The 19,819-nt window shown below is 38.5% G+C and overlaps 1 protein-coding gene across 2 annotated transcripts in view; it reads left to right on the top strand.

Moving 5' to 3' along the window:
• LOC104639011 (von Willebrand factor D and EGF domain-containing protein) overlaps window positions 1-19,239 on the top strand; it is a 186,380-nt gene extending 167,141 nt beyond the window's left edge. Inside the window, exons 26-29 of one of the 2 annotated variants that reach the window (XM_075757244.1) lie at window positions 844-939; window positions 2,081-2,176; window positions 9,397-9,494; window positions 17,713-19,239. In XM_075757244.1, coding sequence (XP_075613359.1) covers window positions 844-939; window positions 2,081-2,176; window positions 9,397-9,494; window positions 17,713-17,727 — 305 coding nt within the window. In that variant the 3' untranslated portion in view covers window positions 17,728-19,239. Of the gene's footprint in view, window positions 1-843; window positions 940-2,080; window positions 2,177-9,396; window positions 9,495-17,712 lie in introns of those variants that run through there. The other variant, XR_012836185.1, reaches the window with a different exon arrangement.
• The last annotated feature ends 580 nt before the right edge of the window (window positions 19,240-19,819 follow it).

The raw sequence follows: 19,819 nt of genomic DNA, 5'->3' as shown, positions 1-19,819 counted from the left end.
CTCCCACTCCCATCATACCCGCATTGCCTCTGACGTGTCCTTCCTACACTTACAGGCAAGGACAAACAGGAGACCAGGGCTTCAGGTCTCTGCCTGTGGCACCTACCTATATCGAAGCGGCCTGGGATTGCAGATGTTTGACTTGCCAGAACAGTGAGGTTTTACTGCTGGATGTTGTAAAGTAATAATATTGATAAATACAGGGCTTAATCTGAGGTGCAAAAAATTAGCAATTAAATATCTAATGAAATCAAGCAAAAAAATCATCTGTTTTCCTGTGGTTGAAAGAACAACTTAGCTTTCACTTCTTATTTGTATGAAAGAATAAAGTAAAAAGGTAAGTACTTCAACAAAAAATGGTGCAAAAAGGCGATGGAGGAATAGACCTATTTAGTCTTTAAGCTGGATTGAATGCAAAAACATTCCCAAAATTGTGTGAGATCTATCCTCCTCAAGTCTTTTCTTATCCAAATGAACATCTGAGAGAATGTTTTCCAATCAGGAAATGAAAGCTCTAATGAGTATTCGGTCTGTCCACAGCTGCCACGGAAAATTTCTTACTTGTTTTTCTGAGAATCGTTGTAATTAACGCCCCTCTCGTTTTTCTGGTGAGGCAGCTCTTACTGGAGCTTCCCCGAAAGAGCTTCCACACAAGGCGCAGCATTTTCCAGAAGGATTTACGGGAGCTATCAAGCCTCTGTGTTTCAGATCCTCAAATCCAAATTACTTTTCTGGGGTTTAATTACAAGCAATTGAACTTTCTGAAAGGCAGCGAATAAGTCTCTAGTAAAGTCTTCCCTCGTTTCCCAGCTACCATGTTCTTCCTTTGATATGTATCTGCAGGTGTCTGTGACCCCACGTGCATGAACGGAGGGAAATGCGTACGCCCAAACGTCTGCGACTGCCCGTCGGGTTGGAGGGGAAAGCACTGCAATAAACGTAAGCATTTCAGCCGCCCATCAAACAGATTACTATTGCTTAGGCCAGTCAACGTCAATTGTAATCTTCTTTTAATATTAAAAAACAATATAGCGAATAGAATCTGGTTTGCTACTTCAGCAGTTTGCAGAAAGGCTGTTTTAAGTACAGGTAATAATACAAAATGCTATAAACATTTGATGCTTGCAAAGGACAAAAGCTGCGTAGGGGAACCCTGGTTCTGCTTCGTGTAGCTGTCTGTTATACATCTTGTTATGGAAATTCATTTTTATAGTATTAAACTTGAAGCATTGATTTTATGTTTTAACAGCTTCACATATTTTGTTATATTTTACAGACAAATGCCATATATTTCAAAATACAGAACTATTTAAAGCCTTCCAAACTGATATACTCTCAAGGTCACCAGATACATTTTGGTGCATAATTTGAAGAATGATGTGTTCTTACTCTTTAACTCTACCAGATCTGACTACAGTTACATAAAAATGTAATTAAAAAAACCTCTCACCCTAAAATATTTTCAAGTAATATTTTTCCTTACGTGGCTATTCATTACCATGATGTTGACAGATAAACTGAATAAATTTGTAATCAAGATGACATACTGTATGTAAACCAGACTAAAATATTGGCTTTGTACGCTCTGGGTCCTGTTAGTAAATATGATTTCAGAAGCAGTGTTTAGAAATTATAATATTAATAATTTATTCAGAAATTCTGAAGGAAGTCTGTGTCTCTCATACATACACACACAAACATGCATTCACTCTTTCAGGATCTCTGAAGAAAGAATATAACCAATAAGCATATCAAACTTTACTATGAGAGTCTATTTATTTACAACATGGAACACACAATACGCGTATAACACGTATATCACATGGAGAGCATTCTTAGCTGATGCTGAGCTGAGCATTAGAAATAGCAAAGCTCCCAGTAGACAGTCATCAAAGATAAATGTCTTAAGAAGCAAATATCAAAGAAACCTGAAGACTGATTATCTGATGAATAGAACACATTCACTTCTTTGGAAACCAGCCATATGGAATAAAACCTAGCAGGTCACCTTTCAGACAGATCTTGAACATCCAGATATATCGTGTACATCTTCTCACTTGTTTCATGTCAACCTGTTCAGCTGTTTGCCTGCAGAAATGTCTGAACGGTGGAGAATGTATAGGTCCAAACGTCTGCGAGTGCTCAGGAGGATGGGCAGGAATGCTGTGCCAGACCCGTAAGTGCTGCTTTAATTACTACAGTTTTGTAGCCACACGTTGCACCGGAGATCTTTACACATTAAATCTTCTACTATGTGTACATTGTGTTAGGTTAATGGTTGGACTCAATGATTTAAAGGTCTTTTCCAACCTAAATGATTCTATGACTCTATTACATATAAAAGTCAACCAGAACATGATTAGCACCTAAATTCTGCCTCTTATTTGTCAGAACTGTCTTATGCTGCCAGCAAAACTGCCACTTTCAAAGGCATTGTTGGTCTCGACGTCGGCGTGAGAGAAACCTGGCTCATCTTTTACTTATGTGGACTCTGAGTTTGACCTGTCAGTCAAAATTAGTAGTCTTTAAATTAATTAATTTGAAATATAAGGTAAAAAAAGGGGGGTCAGGGACAAAAGGAAATGGAGCAGCCCATTCTGTGCCCCAGATGGCATTAAGCACAGAAAGAAATTCTATGTATCTGCTAACCTAAGAGCCCAACCCTGTAAACGCTACGTGTTCAGACTGACCACCGAGATGGCTGGAAGTATTTGCACGTGGAGGGACTGGAAGAACTAGAATAGGAAGAGACCCGTTATTGCCTGTTACATACAGGGTCACTTCAGTTTGTACATGTTATTAGCTTTACAGTAAAAGGGCATGAGGAAAATATCAAGGCATTATCCCCTTTAAAGGGCAATCTTTCTTTCCTCTCACACTTCCAGAGCGTAATTACTTATGGAAATCTTTTGTCAGTTAAATCCCAATGGCTGTGTAATTGTTTCTTTGTGCCAGCTGCCTTCTAGTTCAAACATGGTAATGTTTAAAGTTATTTATTAGTTGATGACATATTCTTGACTCAGTTTATTAAATAAATAAACTAATCGTGCTTGTTCCTGTGAAAGGCAAGTGAGGCTCATTATCATTAACAATTTCTGCTATCCTATGCAGGCACACAAGCCTAGGCAATTTTTTATATATCTATCGAAACTTTGAAACTTTGCTCCAAATCCATTCACTTGCTAGTCACTCTGTTTTTACTATTTCTTCCCATCTTTTCACTGTAGTGTAAATTAAATCAGGTTTTTATCCAAAAGGAGCTGGCTGAAACTGCTAGGTCCCAGAGTAAACCCAAATAATCACCAAGTGGTTGGAATTTCTATTTTTTTAAATAGAAAGAGGGAAGCCTGTTGTCAGAGAGCAGATGGTGAGGTCTTACAATGCTGCTCCAGGGTATTCACAGGGAGGCAGGGAGGAAGCAAGGGAACAAGACAGTCTTCATCCTCACAGATGCTAGGTATAAAGTTTTGCATAGACGTGTAACCCCCTAAAGCAACTCTGGTTTGGGGTTTTAATGGGAGGCTGTTTGCCCAAATGCAGAATTCAATGAAAAAAATCTATTTATCTGTCTAAACATAAAAGCCTTCTGTGTGCCTCTCTCACTCACAGAAGCGCTCACCTTCGCCTTAGCTCCGGCACTGATGAGCACTGATGATGCTAGCAGCAGCAAAGAGGATTGTACCCAACCTCTGGTCACATCTTTTTGTTGCTCTTGTATGCCTTTGGCCTCTTTCCCATCTCCCAGCAGCACGGGAACGGTGGGCCGAATCCACGCGCTCTGCCAGATCGGGTGTGTTTCTGGCAAGGAGGCGTTTGGGTCATCAAAACTGCTTTGTCTAATTTAAGCTCCCGAGGTTTCCCTGTGCTCAGCACGGCTGCCTTGCTTGGGTGCGTATGCCCAAATTCGGTGCTTCGCTATAGTATCAACAGCAAGGCTGCACACAGCCTTGATTTGCGCTGCTTTAACTACGGACTTCAGCTGTTAAACTCAACAACAGAGCAAAACATTCACATTATACGATAAGAAAGCAGTAGCAATGTATTATTCATTATATTCAAATAATATTTCATATTCTATATTAATGTATTCCATTACATATTATATAGCAACATTATATATTATTTATTAAATTGTATGTTATTTTATTAATTTATATCATCAATTATTATATTTTTCTATATTATTAATCTAAATGGTTTCCATTTCATAATACAAAAATTCCATGTCACTGTGCAAGTAACAGACAACTTTTCCTGGCAAGCACTGTACCTTCTCCACCACCCGGAAGCAATTAAAGTTGGATTGTTTCTCTGGGGCTTTTTCAAGGGTAGGAGGAGGCTCAGTAACGCCAACTTCATTCTTTGTTTTCAGCCTGTGAATTCACCCAGCTGCCCTTATCAGGATGGCAGCGATGGAAATGCAGATACAGGTTTCATCTGCACACTGAACCTCATCTTTTCCTCTTTAACTTCCTAACACACATCCGGTAGGGTGACTCAACCAAAGGATCTACGGAGACTTCCACTGTTATTTTCTGGACATTTCTCAGAAGGAAAAAAAATGTTTCAGTCCTCTACACTGAGATAGCAAACCAGAGTAGGCCATTTAGCCAACAAAAGAGTCAGTGGACAAATACTGAAAAATCATCCTGGACATTCACTTTTGATCTACCTTTAATAAGGCGTCACAGATCACCTTCACCAGTGCAGTTTCTAACTCGCAAAGGTCTCAGCCTACGTGGACAGTTCAAGAAGATGCTTGGAGGCATAGTAGTAGATACAGCTGCCACAATAAAATCTTTTCTAAATCTCCTCTTTTCTACAAAACCAGAAAAAGCAAAACGTAACATTCTTTACTTTTGGGTCCCTAATAATTAATTTAAATACTTACAAGTGCAAATATTGATGCCTTACATTTTCCTGCCATCTTTCCCCAGGAAAAAAAGACATAGATCTGTATCACAAATGATAGTCCAAAATTCTTCAACCTTTCAGCGGACAACACCATTGACAGTAACCTACAACAGATTTTCAGGTCTGTTGCAATGAAGGTTGGCAATGTCTAAGTCAGAATAATTTTTGTCTGAAGTGTTTTGAAAATATCTCAGAGAGCATGACCGGACTGTGTTGTCAGATGGAGTCACCACACTTTAAGGAGTTAATATCTAATTCGGAATAGGTCTGCTACATTTTGGAGATGTAATCATACAAGCAAAAACTTTGCCTCTTTTGCAATGATGTACAATGAAATTGCATCTCCATGTAATGCAGTGAATTATGAATTTCTTAATGCTACAATCAGTCAAACATAATGTCATAATGACATTCCAGAGACGTGTGTGCAGGCTGGTTTTCTTACAATTTGACCAGTCTCTGGCTACAACTAAACTGCAGAACTTGGCAAGAGTAAAAGTAAAGACTCTTAGGAGACATTGATAATGGATAAGACACAATAGTCCTCTTTTATCAGACTGTAAATAAAGAGGTCAGACAAGAGAATAGTTTTCTTCCCCACTCATCTGTAACTGAACAGAATAGCTTCTGAAAGAGAATCAATAAAATAGGTCATTTGTCCCAACAAATAAGGTGTATGGTGGAATACACACATTCTCCTTGATAAGTACCTAGGACTTTGATGGTCATAGATTAAGGAATAATGGTCAAGTTTCAGACTGTATTGCTAATGTATGGAAATTACCTTTCGGGAGGACAGGTTAAAAAATGTCATTTGAAATATTCAACGTCTCAGCTATAGAAACCAGCAGCTTCATAGATTAGGCTTCTTCCTTTAGAAGCTTTTTCTGACTGTTTTTAGCTTTCATGGCAGCAGCACAAATATTCCAAAAATTCCCTCTCTGAAAACAGCCCAACAGTATCCCAGCATCACCATGTTTTTGCATCAGTGGTTTCTTTCCCGTTCCATATTAGATATCCAGTCTAAAGCTCCATGCCTGTGGCTTCCCCCTGCCTCCTGCGGTGTTAAATCACATCTCTCTTTTTCTTGAGCTAGAAAAGAAACATTAGACCAAAGCAGTGAAGACCTGACAGTACAATCTGATTACCCTGACAGATAGAACCTAAACACAACCCAGTAAAGTCAGAAGGCTTCTGGCCAGGGATATAAGTCTGTTGTTTAAGGCTCTGAATGAAGGATCAAGGTATAATTCTAATAATTAATTATAAAGTATAAGAAGGTTATAGTTGTGAAGGATCTTCATCATTAAAATTCATGCTGCTATCTTCTGTTCTAATATTATTGAACCCATACTGGCTCCTCATTGCCCTTCAGAATATCTTCTCTTTATTTGCATGTTATAAGTGTCAAGCTTATAGCCTTATAATTTCCTCAATATTCTTCCTCATTATCTCTCTCTGCCTTGAACAACATCTCAGACAGGCTTTCTTCTAGCTTTCCTATGTAACCCTTTCAAAATTTAAACAAAGAAAAATCTTAAAAAAGAATGTAGTTCACATGCAAATTATAGTTCTGTTCTTTTAACACCCAGGGATAAATCTCTTCCTGTAATGGGCATTTATTGATTATAATTTTAGCATAAGCTTAGCTTATTAAATAACTTTCTTTGCTGGATCTGTACAGGATAATGCATACATAGCCTGTGTCATTTTTAGCATTTAGTGGCTTAGCATCCCTTGTAAATACATTTATGAAATATTCATTTGAACTTCAGCTATGTTATTATCCTCTGTGATTTCAATTCAAATTTTCTTCCAAAATGTTTTTAACTTTTCTCCTAACTGAGCCCTTGTTTTTCTGAGCACTACAGCAGGAAGCAGTGGGTGGAGAGGGAGAGACAGGCAGGTAGCAAAGGATAAAAAAGGAGGAAATCTTTTCTCTTTTTTTACTTTGTTTGCATCAAATGAGAAGAAACCACAGACAGAAAAAAAAAAAGCCTTGTACCTTATCTGATGCCTGTTCTTCTGCCCATGCATACCAGCACAGCCCTAGCTGCTCTAGGGCTCTCCGGAAGAGTCCACCTCTCTTTGCCTTACCTGTTCTTATTTCATCCACTACCAAGCTGAAAGGAGAATGAACTTCCATTTTTTCCCAGCCCAAGTTCAAATGATTAATAGTAGTATCACACACAGTTCTCTGTAACAGTGACTTCATACACAGTTCTCTCTCTTCCAGTTTACTGTACAGTGGAACAAAACTGGCGAGGGCACCAGGAGCCCCTTCTGCTGACAATGCATTCACTAGCGGGAAACGTTTTTGTTCCAGTGAATGAAACTCAGATTTTTCCAGCTACAAGTCCAAATTCTTTCAAAGTTCATGGGGCAGATGAGGTGCAGTCGGCAGGTGATGAGCACACTGTTCTAGCTTGAGCATGACTTCATTGCTCCTCTGCCCCATCCACGCCCAGGATTCAAACTTGGGCCTCCCCCTCTCAGCAGAAGGAGAAATTCAGAAGTTTGCAGCTGCCCATTCTGGGTCTTCAGGTGTGTTTTGTAACAGACACCTAACAAAACCAAGTTTGCTTCATAAAAACTTGTTTCAACAAAACAGCACTTTTACCTTTTCAAAACAGCAGAAATATATCAACTAACTCATACAGTAGGAAGGCAATTTGGTAGCTCCAGGTGACTGGAGCCCTACAGCAGATAACCACCTGACGCAGCTGGCTTTTTAAAAAGGAGCACCTGGAGGTCACCAGCATGTCCAGGTCTCTGCGTGCTCTTGTTCTGGACACAGTACGGGTCAGTAGTTTCAACACAGCATGAACCGTCCTGACTACTCCTAAGAGTAGCAGTTTACCAGGCTGTTTACAGCCTCTCCTCTTTATGGAGAGTGTAGAGTAGCAATAGTCTGCTGCTTCGCTCCTCTGTCCCACAGCTGTCAGGCCTGAAGTTCAGTACACATATTTAGATTTCAATATTCCCTACTCTGGCAAAATCTCAACCTCCTCACTGTGTTAGCTGCCATGATAAACCAAAACCAATACAAATTCCAGATGCTGTTAAACATCCTGTCGCTGGCCTTCCAACGTCACTGTAACAGTTGGTATAACTCTGAGAATCACATTTGGGTGGCTTAGGATCTCACTATGTGTTTTCTAAAGAAATTTCAGGGGCCTGGTCTATCTCTGAGACTTCAGACCATAACACAGAGAATTTGCATAAGCTTAAATCTGTGTCAAAATCAGAACCTAAGTCTAACAAAGTGAAATTCTAGAATTTGTTCCTTCACCCCCTCAATTTCTTGAAGTTGATTCTCTGTGGAAAAAACCCTCACAGGGACACATTAAACTCTTTCAAATCTGATGGAACGCTTGGCTCCATGATGAAGGAGGTGGTACTGGATCAGAGGCATGCGTCTGCTTTATTTTCAGACTTGTCTTAATGGTGCATGGTTTGCAGCTTCCTGCATGCCTCTGCCATGTCTAAGAAGCCACTTCTTGATTCACACCTGACCAGTTCTGAAGGCATTTAGTCTGACTGCCTGTAGCTAGGATACAATACTCGGGCAATATTTATAGAAGGTTTAACTCATGAGATCTAATTAAAATGCTATGACATGTGTGTTCTTCTTGAATTGGTGCCCTATGAATTGGCTGTTCTCTTTCCTTTATGCCAAAACAACGTCATAACAATATAAACTGCTAATGAGGATGAAAAACTGGCTGAAATTTGACTAATTCAATTGATTCTCTTTTTTCTCTCTTAAAAAAAAAAAAAAACTACACCAATTTTTTTATTAACCGAATCTCTTCAAACCAGTGGGCCTCTGTAAGTGCACTGCTACTCTAGATAAGATAAAAAAGTTTTTCTGATTCCTTTTTTGCTTGGAATAAGTAGCTCATTACTGACTTTATGGGACCATGGTATTACATGTTCTTACACCCTGGTTTCCAGAGGTGTGCAGTTCGTCAAATTCTCCTTTTTATTTACTCTGATATCATCACCTTTGGGAGTACATATTTAACATATCTTTTCATCTCAAGTCAAGAACGGATCTTTTAACAGCTGTTATTTTATTTCAATTGGAACAAAAGAAAATCAATGTTGACATAAATCTGACCCAACCATCAATGCCCAGAATGTATCCTGGCTTTCAAAATTAGGCTTTGCAGTGATCAATTTCCGACTGAGCGAGGTGATTACTTTGGCACGATCTTCTCTTTCCCCATCGTTAGGGAGAAAAGGAAAAAAATAAAGAAAATTGTAAGCATAACAGACACATAGGCATGAAAAAGTCTATGGCATACCATCTTTAATGCCTTAATATTTTTTTATTTATTGTGTTTTTCTCCATCATATGAAACAACAGAAGCATAATATATTTGGTCACAACATTCTCAAATACATCTAAATATTCGCTTTCTAATTATGAGAGTTAGAATAAGTGTATTTCTAAACAACTTTATCTTTCATTTGTAGCACTTTGTGAGCAAACCTGTCTATTTGGAAGCAGATGCATAAGACCAAATGTCTGTGCTTGCAGAAGTGGCTATACTGGTTCAGCATGTGAAAAGAAGGTAAGGTCCAAACCCTCTGATTCTTATGGTAAGGACAAGAGTAACCAAATGCAACTGAAATAGTTTACAGGAAAATGGATTAAAGTCTTTTAAAGCTATGAAAGATGTAAATAATGTTATAAAATAGTTTAAAGAAAGTTTAATGACTGCTCCACTGCCAAACTAACCCTGTACCCAAGCTGTATACAAAAAATTTCTCTTACAGAACAGTTTAATACTTCAGACATGAAACCCACAGAAGCTGCATCTATTCTGGTAGTTAGGGTCATCCTTAATACAGTGCTTCTCTCCAAACCCACTAATCATCTGCACAGCAAACCCTGGAGAAAAATACCTGGTTGCAGTCCAGCCCAAGCCTGGGAGCTTTTCTGAGTTGCAAGGGGAACCTGCTCCTCCCCACCGGACGCCCCTCTGCCTGCTTTTCACCCCCCGCCTTCCTAACGTTGCCTCTTGTTCGCAATGTGAAATCACAGGCCTTGCACCCAGCAGGTCTGCCAGCAGCGATTACTCTTGTTCGTTCCTTCTACACTCCAGAGTCCAATGTCCACAGACAGCCTGCTTCGTCTTGCTGAGCTTGACCTCAAACTACACATTAAATGTCACTAGAGACCTATCCAAAAGTGGCAAACCACCAACACAATTCTCCTGATGGGAGACAGATCCACTTCTGTCCTCCAAGGAACTTTGTCAGAGGGTCTTTCCCAAGATGAACTCTCCTAGCACCTGTTAACGCTTGCTACTCCGCTGCCGAACGTGTGTTCCTGCCTGTGCTCAAACAGAGCTGATGGGACTGAATCTTCTGTGCCCTCCCAAGGTGAATGACAGCAAAAATAGGGGGCACCTTTCCTGCACTGTATCTTCTTGCTATTCTCATTGCCTTATGAAGAAAGAATGATTTCTTTCTTCCTGGCATTTACCAAATCAAACTGAAGTCCAGTTCATGCAAACCTTTTTTTGCATGAATTTGAGAAGCTTTGAGTTGGGCAAATACCATCCTCAGCCCCCCCCCAAAAAACAATAAGCCGTGTCCAACTCCCAGAATGGTTTGCGAGGTTATGGTGTACCCAGCAGCTGGGCTTGACCTGACCATCACATTGGTATATGTCTTTGGGTCCAGTTTCTCCCCTGCATCACCACTAAGTCAAAACCTTATTTTCCATCTTGACTGCTGTGCCTAAACACTGTATACATCAACTTGAATTTCCCCTTCTATTTTGAGTACTGCTTTATGTCATATCCTGCACCCCTTGTTTCTCAGAGAGTTTTCTCCCTTCCAAACACCCAAAACATTTTACACGTTTGCCATTGTTAAGGGCCACATTTTTAAGCCATGGTTGTTTCCCATAACTCAAACACTATTACACTCAGATCTCCTGACTGGCCCAGTCTCCCGCTTTCAAAAAGGCAGGTTACCCTGTAATTTATCTATACTGAAAGGCTAGGGGCAAAAATCAACACATTTTCATTTCAATTACATAATGCATTAGGAGAAAGCGTGAAAATCTATTCAGATAGTCACTTTATTCTGTTAATGATAATTAGATTTTAATATCAGAATTAAAGTTCTGTATGGATTTTCTTAACAAGTACATTCTCATACTAAATTACAGCTCCTACATCAATACTGAAATGTAGCTGATGTAGATAAGATGAGTAAGTGTTGTAATTTTCTATATATAAAAAAACTATTAAACAGATTGGCTGTAGCCTAGGAAAATATGGTGCACATTTTCTCAAATAATTAACAGAAGTCCAAATGGAAGCAGGAATATGCCAAATAAACTGGAGTTATTGTCTGCCGGTGTTTATGTCCAGGAGACTTCCTCTTGGTAGGTTGAGTCTTGGTCTTGAGACCAAGATTATCAGGATTGCTTGAGAGCATTATTTTAGTTGTGAAAGTGTGAAGTATGATATTTGTCATTTCAGAAATGAAGTAGAACTTTGTTACACTTAACAGAAAATATTAAATCAAAAAAACGGGCTTCCTTTTTCACATGAATAAACTATTACGCAGTAAATCAGTCCTGAAAGAAAAAGAAAGTAAAAAAAGACTTTGCATATTATATATGTCCAAAATGCCAAGCCATCAATGATACATGTAAACACATGGGTCTCTCTAGCAATGATTCATCTCACAATTTTTAAGACTGTTTGAAGGACTCTTCAGTTTCATGGCTTATTCTGCAGAAATACTGATTGGCTGCACTGATATGAACGTGCATTGCTTTGATATGAAGAAGGAAACATTCTGAATAAAAGAGAATTAACAGATTTCCTTCAACCGTGAGCCTTGCTGAAAGCTAGAATCAAAGTTAGTAATAAAAATGATGAATTTAATGGTGTCTAGTTTAAATTACATGGCTTATAGTATATGAAAGCAAATGAGCTACCCCTCCAAAAAATTAAAATTATGAGAGATATTAAAATATAAAGCTCATTTTCTATCATGTATTATAGTAAACTGTAAACACAGGGATTCATACCCATGTTAGCATAGAAAAGTTGGGATGATAGGCCTCCCAAGAGTTAATTTATCAGGCTGGATCAGGTATAAATGTATTATCTGAACAGGCTTTAATGAACTTCTCCAAACATGCCAGTCGTGAAAATCTCACAATGTATTTCAGTAATTTGTTCAAGTATTTAACTATATTATTAGAGCACAGTTTTGTTTTCCCTCACACTGAACATAAACCCAATCTGTTGCAAGTAAAACTGATACTTCTTGGGGTAACCTTGGTGGGCGCAGAGAAAAGTTATCACAGTTCTTTTAGTAACAACATTTACATGTTTGAAGACAATTAAGAGTCTCTGCTGCCTGATTTTCTCCCATTTTCCTAAGCTAAACCAACCGAGTTTCAAGCCCTGTTCTCTGTTGCTCTTGTCCAAACTCTCTCCAGCTTCTCCATAGTGTGACAGCACTGCACCCTGCCCAGTCTTTCCCACAGTGCTGGTACCTTATCCCTTATTTGCCATGTGGCATTTGCGCAGTTGACTTTTCCTGTGTAAGCGCCGTCTTTATTGCCTTTACTTAATTTTGTCTTATGGATTTAAAGCTGTTTCACCCACTTACCAACAAAATTTTTAATTCCAAGCCTGCTTGCACTGACTCCAAGTGTGACATTATTCAAAAATGTGACATCTTGTTGTCCAACACATTAATGCAAGTTGAGAATAGTAGAAAATTCAGGGCCTGTGGGTACCCATCTTGACAACAGGCTATTGATGAAATTATTCTTTGATAATACTTTCTCAAACAGGCTTTGCTCCTTACTTATTTCGTCTGAATCACGCTTACTGGCGTGGCTGTTCGAGTCATGTCGGAAGTCTCTCTAAAGTGAAAAACATATCTGCTCCTGGTGGCTGCTTACCTGATTATGCTTGAGGGGCTTATAAGTTGATTGTTTAATAATTTGTGTTAGCATCTTTCCAGATAGCAAATTAATCTGAATCTTTGGCTGTCATTCACTTGCTTTTCCTTTTTTTTTTTTTTTTTTTCTCGTTTAAAGATATGTACTATGTTTATTGAGACTATTTATATCCTTCGGGAATTCTCACAGCAAATCACTGCTGGTTTAGAAAATGCATCTTTAAACAGGCTGGGGTAAACTCTACGAGGCCCTGTTGACCCGGATAAGCTGCTTCATGTAAAGCTCCTCTTATACACTAAGACTTTCCATATGGTGAGTTAATGCACAGTAGATAGCATACCATAAATTCAAATCCCAGTTTATTGCCTGATCATTTAACCTTATAAATAGGCCTTAAATCTGACTTTTTGGAATCTGAATACTCAGTTCTTGAGTAATATTACTCTCCTTTGCATTCCTGTTCCTCTGTTAATTCTGATCGTGTTAAACCTTTTGCCACATTTAAGCTTTGCGCAAAGACTAACAAAAAGGCATTGAGCACTTCGCCTTGCCTGTGTCAGCTGCAATCTTCTCTCCTCCTGGTTAGACTTACCACTACATTTTGCTATGGGAGTTAAAACTCACGCTTTGCTCTGATTCTGTTATGAATCTTCAAATGATGGGTACAATACAGTAGTAGTGGCGTGTAAAATTTGCCAAAAACCCTGGATTAGATCGGAGTGGAGCAGTGTCTTCCCTCAGCAGCAGCTGACAAGGGATGCTCTAGGTGACTGCACCTGCAGCTAGCGGAGTCTCGCCAACCTCCCTTTCCTCGGGAAGGAGATGCGAGGTGATTGCCACTCACCCAGGTTAGGAGACTGATGTCCTCCTTTGACCTTAATTTCTAGATGTCAACTTAATCTCACAAAATTAGAGTGAAAAATTCATTTTCAGTAGCATTTTTTTCAGAGTACTGACTGAAAACACTAAGGGGATAGATACAGGGAGCTGGAAAAAAAAGGCCTCACTGCAGAACTCCTTTTTTTTCCACAAAGTAAATAGCGTCTGGAGTCGGGTTGTGCCAGTGCATTTGGAAAAGCTGGACGGCCCATTTCACTTAATCAAGTTATTCCCCTTTCTCAGCTGTAATCTTCGGTATAGTTCCCCTTTGTGCAGTTAAGACTCCTGGAGGAACAATATACATTTTCCCAAATTATTCATCATCAACGTCCTAGTTCTCACATTTATATTGCCGAGTGATTTGCAATTCATTTTCTGACATTTTTGGTTTACTTTGTTTTGGACTTCTGCTAAACAAAGCCTGCCAACAGCATTCCTCAGAAGGCTAATGAACTTGCTAGAATAGCAATCACTCTCTTAGAAACCTTTTGAGTATTTTTAATTTGTATTGACTCTCTGCGAGATCCAGATAATTTAGCAAGTTTCGTGGCAGACATGAAGACAAATGCTCCTGCTGACTTTTACATTCAAAACAGCCATTAGAGCACATTTGTTCAGGGCTGGAAGGGGTGACCCAAACAAAACAGACTAAACAGGCCTCTTTAGCAGTGGAAACAGAGTTAAAAACTTTGGCAAAGTCCCAAAAGAGACTAAGAGGATCGCTGCATCATTCGCACAATGGGGAGCTTTTCAGAAAGTTGAAATTCATCCTGTATATGTTGTTCTATCTGATACCATCACGTTTTCCTTGGGTGTTTTTTTCCTTTTTAAATGGATTAATTAAGCCAACAGAATTAATTTTAGCTTAACAATGTTATCTAGTTAGATATACATGGTACATAATATCAGACTAGAAGCTATCATGATAGTGTATTTTCCCAATAACAGTTTAAATATTAATGCACTAAACTCGCCTGTTGAATATTTATTCTAAGGCATAACGGTACTGAGAAGTGTAGCCTATTTCAGAAAATAATAATTAAGAAAAAGCAAATCTTATAGCAGATATTTTTAACACTGGAACTTAGCAGTAAATCGAACAGCAACAGGCCATTCATTCCCTATGAATGAACCCAGCGACTGCCTTCCAAAGATTAGACGTACTATTGATTTCAGTACAGCCTGAAAATACAAGATGTGTTTAATAAACAATTTCTCATATTAGGCAACCCTTTGCTACAGTTAGTGACCTTAACATCACTATTGCTTTGTTCATTCATACATCAAGGGACATTAAACCACAAATCATGGTGCTCAAGTTATATAAGCTGTATTCAGCATCTGTGAATATAGAAGCTAGTCATCTGTGGAGTTTTAGGAAACAACGGCATGCCTTTTCATAAATTATTTGAGAAATACACTGAAGTAAGATGAGATAAAAAAGGGAAAATCAAATATAAGCAGTATCGAGCTACACTTGTATGTCAGTCGGACTATTTGCTTGCTTATTACAAAGGAACGTAAGAGTAGTTAATGCTATTTAAGCAAGAAAAATGACTGTGAATTCCTCATCATGTCACTGAATACTTTCAACACGTATACTTGTTCATGTATTCAGAGGTATCCTGATACACTGCAGTTAGTTAGTTTAGACATGGAAGTGCCCAACAGCATGGGTTTCCAGGCATGTCCGGGTAAATCCATGCAGAGATGTGCCCTACCAGGTGAACTCGCCAGCTGGAGTCCCTGCTAACTCAGAGGTCTCCATGTATGCTCCATCCTGTTAATGACAAAAGCCAGCAACTGGTCCTTAAAGGATTTAAAGAACTATGGTAGTGCACACTAAAGTGAAAATCTGTAGTGTGTATGAACACTTGAACACACTTTAAATCTCAGAGATGCTTATGAAGAAAGAAAATTTATAAAAAATGTTCATTCTGGACTTCTGCTAAGGTTTTCCTTTCAATAAAAATATATCTTCTCTTTAAGTCTAAATGGGACAGAAGAGCATTACTGATTTGGAAATGCGATGTTTTTCCTTAGCTCTCATTAGAGTTTCATGAACACAAGCTAAACCATTCTAATGAAGGTCTTCCCTGATATGTTTTGACTTCAGTCGGCACAATTTTTCAGAATGAGGTCTTGAGGTGACTGCAGACAGGTCTCTGTAACATGAATACTTAGAAGTTTTTGCCTTGTTTGGTCCTAAATATATGCTCCAACTTCCTTCACATGTTTCTACCAAAAGAAAGCAGAACAGGGCCTTTACAGCATTTCATAATATGTCCTATTTTATATATAAACATACATATATATATCTCTGCATCCAAAGAAGAGCAACGAAGCTGGTGAAGGGTCTGGAGCACAAGTCTTATGAGCAGCGGCTGAGGGAACTGAGGTTGTTTAGCCTGGAGAAAAGGAAGCTGAGGGGACACCTTATCGCTCTCTACAACTACCTGAAAGGAGGGTGTAGCCAGGTGGGGTTGGTCTCTTCTCCCAGGTAACGAGTGATAGGACAAGAGGAAATGGCCTCAAGTTGTGCCAGGGGAGGTTTAGATTGGGTATTAGGAAAAACATTTTCACCAAAAGGGTTGTCAAGCACTGGAACAGGCTGCCCAGGGAAGTGGTGGAGTCACCACCACTGGACGTATTTAAAAGACACGTAGATGCGGTGCTTAGCGACATGGTTTAGTGGTGGGCTTGGCAGTGCAAGGTTAATGGTTGGACTTGATGTCCTTAAAGGTCTTTTCCAACACAAGTGATTCTATGATTTTATATATACATATATATATATTTACACATACAAATATATACATGTCTAAAATCCAGATATATATTTTAGTATAAATGTGTATGTAGATATATGGAAATATATAACATGACGCAGACATGCACAACATTTTTCTTTTACCTCAATAAATATATATATATCACTTTTCCAGATATTACACACATTTTTTCCATGTAAAATCAAATCCTTACTCTAACTAAACCTGTCTAAATCCCAGCAGCCACTTGTAGAAGTACACTCTCTTTCCATATAAAATAAATGTGCCGTGTACTATTCACAAATACACAACTGCTACCTGGATACATCACTATCAGAAACTAAGGTAAGGTATTTTAGAGTCAAACAGGGAAGTAAAATGATGCTAATATCAAGGTTAACCTGTCATATCAAATACAGATACATCAAGATTAAGGAGCACCTTTCCTCTTGTCCTGAATAACAAATTAATATCAACATCTTTATGTGCTTTGTAATATAGATTTCTATAAAACTGCCCTTCAAAACAGGTTCTTAAATCTATGTGCTAGCATAAAATAAAGCTTTTCATATCATCTATTATCTTGTTTTGGGATAAAGAAAATTCATTCATGTATTTAAACCAAGATGATATTCATGGACAACTTCTGCTGTATGAAAATGGGATAAGTGCACTGAAACGCTTTCAGGCAAGAAGCCAACAATCTCCATGCGTTATTCAGAAGTGGCAGAGTGATTTTTTTAAGGCACACCTGCTTTAGATGAAAGAAATTGAATTCCAACTCCATAACTGTCAAGCGCCACCGCAAATAATAGAGCCTAAGCCGAATCATTTCAGCAATATAGCTATTTTCCTGTTGAAGCGATGGAGCAGAAATCAGCCATAGCTAGATGATATCGCTTTATGTGCATGCTTTGGAAACAGTTCCATTCATCATTTCACTGCTTAATACCTTTCAAAAACATGTTCTTCATTCCCTGGTTAATAAAAACTTTGGTTAACTAAGTCAAAATTTTGAAGAAAAAAAAAAAAGTGGATTGTGATTTTGCTGTAATTACATAAAAATTCCAAAGAAAATACAGTAACTCCAATAAATCATTTGAACACTTGCACATAATATTTCTTACATGACACCACATGCATGAGGCTGTTTCTCCTATAGTCCCTTAAGCAGCTGAATCCTCATTTCTTTTTTCGCAGGTCCCAATAGGATGAAGATAACAGCAGGACAATGAAGACAATCATTTGGGTATTGATAATCTGGCACTGAGCACGTTTTTCATTTGGGAAGATATAGTGTGAAGAAATTGCTAGTCCTCTCCCTTTTACCCTCATATAATCACACAGAATAATAAAAAAAAAAAAAACACCCAACCTTCTCATACATCAATAAACCTATACTTACTTTCAAACCTGTCTATGGCAAGGCTCAAATTCATGATCCGTGGCTGTAGTGACACCATCACAACTGCTCCTGGTACAGACCATTTTATAAAGGTTTTTAGTGCCATGTTATTCTGCTTTCATTAAAATTTGAAGGCACAAATAAATTTCCTCATTTCTTCCCATTTTTTTTAAACAGGAATGTTTACCTACAGTCTAGAGAAAACTGAATAACTAAGATCCTGCTTCTACTGAGAAATTTCAGTGACTACCAAGGGAAAGACCTCAGTAATGTCAAACTAACACTAGCTCCAGCCTGTAGTGTCTCTCTGCTGAGTAACTGCTAAGACCAAACACTTTAGGTTTCTAAGTTGCTAATGTGTCAGCATTTATTTGTGGAGGTATCAATGCAGTACCTGGTGAAATGCTGGCTTTTAGTTCCCTCTGCACCTGAGCTCTCCTTTGCTCTCTGTAATGGCTATACATTGCTCCCGGGCAAGTCAACGGTTGACATGCTGACACGCAAGGCCCCATGTAGCTATACAGCCTAAATCCCTGGAAGCATTTTAGAAAACTAGCTTTCTAATCATACAGCAGGGGCTTAGTGAAATACTGGAAAATCTTGGTGCTCTCAGATGTTTGCATCTGAATCTGAAAATTCAGATTTACAGACATCTACCATCGGCTCAACTACCAGTGGCCAGAAGACGAGCCGCGTGTTTCATCGCAGGCAGCGGTGCTGACGTGGGGTGGGATGGGATGGAGCAGTGGGGGAAGGAGTGAGAGGAAGGGAATAAGGAAACCAATTATAAGTTCACTTGGAAAAAAAAAAGTTTAAAACTGTCACGTTGGACAACTCTCAGGTTCAGTAAGGTGAATCCCAAACCACGCTCTGGGCATTCATGCTTTTCTTTCCTTTGTCTCACTAGAAGATTCAGAGCAACTATAGACCAAAATCTCGGTGCCTTGATGGAGGAATACAGAAGTTTTGACATTCCCTCACTCTTCCAGAAGTAACTTAGGGGAACAATGATACAAATAAGGATTTTTTGATTGAACCTTCAGGGCTGCAACAGTAACTAGATGTAAGATTTGATCTGAGCCTTACTGTCAGTTTATAAGAATAAAAAGTACTGACTGTGAGACCTTTGAGTACTGCAAATTAAGTGTTTAAAAAAGCTTGGAAAAACTGTCAGTATTATAACTCTCAGATACATTCCTCTTCCCTATTACCCAGCTCCTAATAGCTGCATTTTTTCCCCACGTCTAACTAATATAGAAAAATGCTTTTAAATGTATCCATTCTGTTTTCCAATAAATGATTTTCTATTCTTTATTCCTGAATTTTTGCCTTTCATTTTATGTTATGAACTGCTCCAATGTAAATAGTTTACCAAATGCAAAAGACTAAAAAAGCAAATTACTCTTGCCACTCCTTGCAAGTTTCCTACTAAACAAATATTTAGATGAAGGACCAGATTTCAGAAATACTTGTTATATTTTACTAATACATACGGATCCAGATCACAGTTAGTAATGCTAATACGAAGTTAAGTTTTTAGCATTCACTTTAACAGTTCCAGGAAGACATTAATACTAAAACAGAACATTGGCACCAGATGAGTATCTACAAGATTAAATTTAGGGTGGCAATTACGCCTTTCTTGAAGTACAGCCCCAATCAATAAAAAAGATTTCTATTACCTTGCCTCCATAATGTCTACAAGAGACAGTGCTAATGAACAAAACCCCTTGCCAAGATTGGATTTGAAAATCTAAAACAGCTTTCAATGCCTTGCAGCTTCTCACTTTTTCTAGAAGTGACTATTTGAGACAATATACATCCCCATCTATTTTTAGACAATTAGAAAGCTATTTTGCATCTTTGAGAATGGTTCATTGCATTTATGAAACAGAAATGATT

This window comes from Balearica regulorum, chromosome 6, assembly GCF_011004875.1.
Source record: "Balearica regulorum gibbericeps isolate bBalReg1 chromosome 6, bBalReg1.pri, whole genome shotgun sequence".
Lineage (NCBI taxonomy): Eukaryota > Metazoa > Chordata > Aves > Gruiformes > Gruidae > Balearica > Balearica regulorum.
Note: the sequence above shows the minus strand (reverse complement) of the source record. Positions and strands in the feature narration are given on the sequence as shown.